Raw genomic sequence first — 6,748 nt, 5'->3', positions numbered from 1 at the left:
CAGGAACTTAATTGCCATCTAATTACACTACTCAATCTTGGAGTTTGAACCTACCATGCCATCATGTTACTTGTGTGTTTGTGTGTGTGTGAGAGAGAGACTGACTATATGCTTGACTGTCTCCTCCCTTCAACTGTTGCTAAAAGCAGAGGAGCACAGAATCAGGTAACTGCCACTGGACCACTGCAGTGGGCGCCCCTTCTTAAGTTCCAGTGTGCGCAGAAAAGCCAAATGCTCCATTGGCAGATGGGATGTAGTACAAAAGTATCGTCATTTTCTGGTCCCCGAGTTCTTCCAGTCTTATAATACTAAAGTTCCAAGTTTGGATATGCTTCGCTCTTCCAGTGTTATCATAAGCCAGGAGACCTAGCCTGAAAGTTTGCCAGTACAATTATACAACTGACGCAAAGCCAAGTTACTGTAACATCATTACTGTACAACAGGTCAACAGCAGCTACAAAAGTTTCTTTCTGGCTGCTGACACAGGCTTGGGCCTGCACAATCAGAGTTTGTCACTGAACAGAGTAAAAGTATTTCTCTAGCAATTTCTTTTCCCGCTATGAGCCGACACCGAGTTGTGCAACACAGGCAGTCCAAGATTACGTGTTCCAGCTAGTGTATCGCGCGGCCAAAATGGACTCTTTTGATGCCTTGATTGGTTTTATTTACAGGATCTTGAAATGTTCCTTGGCGAGATATTATAAAGTGACCTCTTCCTCGGAAAAAGGATAAAAAAGACTTGCCTCCTCTTCGTCCTGGACTGATGCCTTCGTGAGCAAGTTGAGCGAAAGTTTTTAGGAAACTAGTCCTTTTTGCATCGTTAGTATTCGCCATCAACTTTCAACAGTGTTGTGTGCGGTCAATTCACCAACAATTTTCCCATCTAAAAAAAGATTTCACCATTTATTTGAGGAATCAAGTCACCAATGATGAAGTTGCACGCTGCCTAAAGACCATATATGGTCTATTTTGTACAGCTTCAGCTTCGAGGTTTATGATTTATTTGAAGTTTATAAAGTAAAGTAATGTTTTTATTTTTAGTAAGATGGTTCGTTGAAAATCACTATCTCCATCTCTAATAATTTCCGGAGCTATGAATACTCAGCACCGAAAAAATTATATGGGAGTCCTCTCTACGTATAGAGATCAGAAAGCAATTTTGTAGCAGTGTGTGAAACCAATTACGAGAGATAAAAAGGGAAAATTTAACTCCGAATACGTTTCACATACATGACGCCTACGTGGGCGTATATGTACACCGAAGCTAGAAATTCTCCTGGCCCTGGGCCCTGCCTGCTTCTGGGAATGCGCCGCTACGCGCACCCCGTGCCGCCCACACGCAATCGCCGCCTCCCCTCTATTTATACACACATACGGCGATATGAAATAGACATACTCCTCAGCCGCCCCCCCCCCCACCTCTCCGCCCCAGCGCCTCGCCGGAGCTCCGCCGCCACCAGCCCCCGACTCCGCAGCCGCCGCAGTCCTAGCCATCCAATGCCCTTGGAGACGCCGCCCGAACCTGCGTCTTCCTGAGGCTGAGTCTTCAACGCCGCGAACCCGTAACTTCCACGGGCCCGGACGAGGAGGTGGTGGTGGTGGCCTGGTGGGTGAAGAGGAGCCGAGGAGATGGGGGCAGCGCGGGGTGTGGCCCGCGTGCGGCGGGAGGCGCTCGCCGAGTGCATGACGTGCCCGCTTTGCCGGGGACTCCTGCGGGAGGCCACCGCCATAGCGGAGTGCCTCCACACATGTGAGTTCTCTCTCTCTCTCTCTCTCTCTCTCTCTCTCTCTCTCTCTCTGTTCCGCTCTCACCTGCCTGTCCCGTTCGTTCGTGCTCCCTACCTGTGCCTGTCTCTGCCCGCGCCCGCGCCGGACGCGGGCCGTGGTTCCCTGCGCCGCCCCCGCGCGGGCGCATCTCCTGGCGCCGCGCCGCGTCGCGTTGGCGTGCTTGGTTTCGTTGTCGGATTCTCCTCGTTCAGTAGTCCCGGCGATCGAGCTGGTGTTCGATGCGGGTTCGTTGATCGCATGAGGGCCGCGGACGCGACGCCTTTCCCGTGGATTGCGGCTTTGGTTGCGTGACCGTGACGTGCGTGTTGGGCCGTGGTGGCCAGCTCGCGCTGCGCTCGCTTCCCCGTGGCGGACGTTGTTGTAGGAGCTCGGCACGCAATGAGCGTGCGCGTTTCGTGGCCGGCCTCTGCGGCGATGAACCGATGGTTCCTTCCACGCCGCCGCGCGTCCTCGTGTTTTCTCTGCCTGCTCTCGACGATGCCGTGGTCTCCGGTGGTAGCTCTTGATCTCTAAGAGCTCCACAAGGTGTGAGCTTTCTCATAGACCGGAGGAGTCTGCTTTGTTGTCACGGCCACTCGCCGGCGGCCACGGGAGCTACTTCGGAGAAGCCCCGGGCCGCCGTTCTTCCTTCCCTCGTGCCCTGGGTCCGTCCCGCGCACGCGCGCACTCGGTTCCTCGGCGCCGCCATGCCCCGTAACTCGCGTGCACGTGCTCGGTTCTTGCGCTTCCGTGTTGAAAATGCCGCAAAGCTGCGGCCTTTCGCCTACTCAGGCTGCTTGCAAGTCTCATCGCCGCCGCCGCAGCCTACTCGCACTCTGAACTCCTAATAGGCGTTGGGACGCGTGTTACCCTGCGCCATGCGCACTGCGCAGTCTCTCGCCATCGGCGGTGGCCTCCGGTGCCATCATCTTGGCGTGGCGTTCGATCCGCGTTTCCTGACAGGGTTATCGAATAACTTTAGGTGCATGAATTCTCGCGGAGCTTTTGGTGCTGGGTAAAAAGGCTGTAAAGCGTTCGCATTTGTTGCAGAATGTATGGTGTGTGGCATCGTGGCATTCTAGCAGCTTCCTTTAGGTTTGGTAATGGTAAGGGGGCTTGGAGATGGTGCCACTGTCCTGGTGATATAATGGTGGGAGTCCTTGATCATGCTTTTGATTAGGAGAATGGGAACCGGAATTCAGTGGCATGCTACGTGTGTCTACTGCCTTCTAGTTAGTGCGTGGAGGGAGTTGGGGCTTGCATATGGAAAGTAGTCCAAGTCTTTGTGGTATAAGGTGGATGCCAATTCTTTTGCATTATCGATCGATAAAATGTTTCTTGGTTGCCGTGAATTTCAACTTGCCATGGTATGGATGGAACAATTGTGACAAATTGTGACATAAGCCAGGCAATGCTGCTGCACTGTAAGTGTAGTGTAGATGTCAGTCATGCTGCATAGAGCAGCGTACATGCTCTTGGGAGCCAGAGGCCAAAGGAAATGCCTCACTGGGCAGGAGCTTGCAGAATTTGCGCGCCAAGTTTTGCACTATTGCTACTAAAGAAGTTTTCACTTGTTCATACCAGAAAATGTAGTTCTCATAATTCTTTTTCTGAAACAGGCTTTGTTTTCTTAATAGAGTTTCTCATGTGATAACATCTTAAACAGTTTGCCGGGAGTGTATTATGGAGAAAATAAATGATGAGGATGCCGATTGCTGCCCAGTATGCAGCATTGATCTTGGCTGCGATCCTGAAGAGAAACTCAGGTGAAGTCGTTGTTCTAACTTTTGATTTTCTTCTTTACAACTTCGCTTCTTCTTTCTGAGTTCTGACAACAATGAAAATACTTTCTGTGCATATCTTCTGACAATGTCTTCTGCTTTCAAATTCTTGTATAAGTGCACCCTTGACACATTTATATCATGTGAAGTTCCTGAGGACATGTTATCGGTAACACTAATAGCACGTGTACTTCGAAAACTTTTCTGGCAAACTCGGGAGCAAGGGCATTAAGAGCAAGAGATGGTCAACATGGAGAAAACGTGTTATAGAGATTACCACAATGGATAAAACTCATATGTAGGGCTCTTTGCGCAGGATATCTGCAATGAGCTTGTTCATAAATATAGCCAGAGCTTCTAATTTTAACCCAAAAAGTAACACAACTACGAATTCATTTTCCTTTAAATCTGCTATTTCCGGTTTCATCAATCATTGTAACAAAAATCATGGCCTCTCATGTTAGTTCCTTTTTCAGTGTGGCTCGTTTTTAAATAGTTTTTTTGCCACAAATATGAGGTTGCTTGTTTTTTTGAAACAGAACTGCCGGGCTTAGTGTTGTAGCCGCTTATTCATGTCTAGTGCACCGAGTGATCTAGACTCAACTATGTATTGCTACGTAATTAATTGTTTGTTTCCTTATTTGAAGGCCTGACCACAACCTTCAAGATATCAGGAATAAGGTGTTTCCTCTTATGAAGAGAAAAATTGATCCCCCAAAGGCTCAAACTGTTGCATTGCCAGCAAAGATAAAACAGAGGTCCCTTTCTTCCTTGGTGGTTGACACTCCAAGGGCAGAGATAAAGGCTGGTTTGACAGGGAAGAGAACAAAAGCTACAAGAAGGGCAGCAGCCTCTCGTGGAACTTCTCCTACTAATAATGGAACCATGATATTACCAATTAAATCTGAAAGTCGAGACCAGAAGATTGAGAAAAGCTCGGCACCACAATCTACCAAGGTTGCTTCAGCTGCAAACAAAAAACAGGTAAATATGAAGAACTATCTGATGTCGGTTTAACATAAATGATTTCATGTGCAAGTTTGGTGTGAATTTTCTCGTAAAATTCTTTTGTTCTCACAATCATTCTGCTCCAAACAGCGAAATACAGAAGAAGCCTCAAGCAAGCCTTCGGAAGAAAAAAAGAAAGGCAAGGCATCTGATAAGGAATTGCTCCGGAAACCTTTAAAACGTTTGGTTGATACTGCAAGAAAGACGAAATCACCTAGATCAAGTCCCAAAAGCCATGCTGTCAAGGAAGAGAAAATAAAGAATAACAAAGACTGTGGACTCCCAATAAGGGAAGAAGAGACAGAAAACGAAGTGGTTATTCCTGGAACAAGGGTGAGGGCACATTCGAATAAGCTAAGACTTGAAGGGGAAAATAATGGCAGATCTTCAGAATCTGCATCATTGAAAGACAAAACGACAACCGAGGATGATTTGAAGGAAGGAATGCTTGGTTCTGCAAGAACCAGTGCTTTGCATGATGCAATAACTACTCCAGTCTGGTTTTCGCTAGTTGCTTCACCTAACCAGTAAGATCGCATCATCTCCAATAGTCATAATGATTCTGATGTGCCTTTAGTTTTTTTTTCTAAGTTTTAAGTCAAAATGCTAACTGGTTTTCAGGAAAGAAGATCCACAGCTGCCTCAGTTGCCAAAGTGTTACTTGAGAATTAAGTGAGTTCCATTAGTCCTGTAATCACTTTAACTCTTGCCATGCTATAAGGCTCTTGTATTTTGCGTCCTGTTATCCATAGGACATACTTGCCGAATTATTTGCCTAATTTGTCTGCTTCTGGCCGTTCAATGTGCTATGATGCTAGTAATATTTTCGAGAATACACAAGGTCAATAATGTTAATTTGTTTGAACTTGTTAGATATGTGCACTGGTATCAATGGTGGTGCTTTATTCGTATAAAGACTAAATGGAAGTGCCTAGAAAAAAAGCAGCGTCATCTTGAGAATGTGGTCAACAATAGCAAACTCGTTTCATCTGACAGTTTTATGAACTTTATTTAGATCATTCCAACCTGTGTCCTGTTTCCTGAAATTTAATTCCTTTTCTTCGGTATGATTTTCTCTTTGTTTCAGAGACAGAGGTTTGCAGATTTCCTTGGTCCAGCGGTACATCGTGAACAAACTTGACCTAGCAAGTGAAGATGAGGTGAGTTTCTCAGCTGTCGTTGCACTTCCATTTTGGTTGTTAGTTACCGCAACAAAAATCTGAAAAAAAGATATTTGGCCTCTCAACAACGTGCTTGTTTTAGAGTATTGGGTCAACATAGATATCGGTCATGTGAATGTGATAGACCACTGGAATGCATGAAGCTGATTTTCAGTAGACTGGTCTAAATGCCTTTGATACGAACAGAAGTGCATTTGTAGATTTGGATGGTGGCCGTCTGAGTCATTCGCAGTCTTTGCCCTGCAGAGCTGGGCTTCTGAAATAATGCAGACCTTACTTACCTATGACCATTTCTGTAGTCTTGCCCCCTGCAAGTTAGCCTTTTGGTCTGAAGGAGATCGTTTCAAGAAAGCACTAAGGCTGCTGCATATGAACAATTCTGACTGATTCCACCCACTTATCTGACTCCTGCATCTGCAGGTGGAGATCACATGCCACGGCGAGACGATCTGCCCCTCGAGGACCCTGCACGGGCTGGTCGACCTGTGGCTGCGGAGAGAGTCGGCAGAGCCCGTCCAGGCGTCGCTGGGGGCGCCAGCCAAGGAGTTCGTCATGGTGCTGGGCTACCGCCGCCGCCGGCGAGCCCCGGCCCCTTAGCCGCACCCTCGCCGTGCCTCCAGCGTCCTGCAGCATTCTACGGGGCAACTTCACCGCTGTGGAGCCTGAACCGAATTTCTCCGTCCGCTCTTGTCCATCCTCAGGATCAGAAAGAAAAGAAAAGGAAATTACATTTTTCTCATTTCGTAGACCATGTAAAGAGGGAGAAGAAATTAAGTTAGCGTATCAACACTCAACAGTCTCTGATAAGTTCCTTTAAGTACGTTTAGTTTTACAGTTCTGACAAAAAAAATTAGGCGGAATTGATCCTGTGTTCTTGCATTGCGCCGTAATTTGTCGCTCCATTGCCGTGCACCGTTCTAGGCAGTGTGCTACTGGCAACATGGTCAAGTGTGTGTGAGTGAAACGGTCCACGTCGTTGCACTACTAGTAACTGCCCGTCGGTTTTTCTTT

The 6,748-nt window shown here is 47.4% G+C and overlaps 1 protein-coding gene across 1 annotated transcript; it reads left to right on the top strand.

Moving 5' to 3' along the window:
• The first annotated feature begins 1,413 nt into the window (after positions 1-1,413).
• LOC133913275 (E3 ubiquitin protein ligase DRIP2-like) lies at positions 1,414-6,524 on the top strand. Its single transcript, XM_062356383.1, has 7 exons — positions 1,414-1,750; positions 3,434-3,533; positions 4,196-4,532; positions 4,647-5,083; positions 5,178-5,228; positions 5,644-5,716; positions 6,158-6,524. The coding sequence occupies exons 1-7, from the start codon at positions 1,630-1,632 to the stop codon at positions 6,332-6,334; spliced, it is 1,296 nt and encodes a 431-aa protein (XP_062212367.1). The 5' UTR covers positions 1,414-1,629; the 3' UTR covers positions 6,335-6,524.
• Positions 6,525-6,748: the final 224 nt, after the last annotated feature.

Source organism: Phragmites australis, chromosome 3 (genome assembly GCF_958298935.1).
Source record: "Phragmites australis chromosome 3, lpPhrAust1.1, whole genome shotgun sequence".
NCBI classification, from domain to species: Eukaryota; Viridiplantae; Streptophyta; class Magnoliopsida; order Poales; family Poaceae; genus Phragmites; species Phragmites australis.
The sequence above is the reverse complement of the archived record's forward strand: the minus strand, read 5'-3'. Positions and strand labels throughout refer to the sequence as shown.

Coding starts and splice junctions, on each gene's coding strand:
- LOC133913275 (XM_062356383.1), top strand. CDS start 1,630: ATGGGGGCAGCGCGGGGTGTGGCCCGCGTGCGGCGGGAGGCGCTCGCC. Junction 1,751..3,433: donor AGCGGAGTGCCTCCACACAT/GTGAGTTCTCTC, acceptor CATCTTAAACAG/TTTGCCGGGAGTGTATTATG. Junction 5,084..5,177: donor CTAGTTGCTTCACCTAACCA/GTAAGATCGCAT, acceptor ACTGGTTTTCAG/GAAAGAAGATCCACAGCTGC.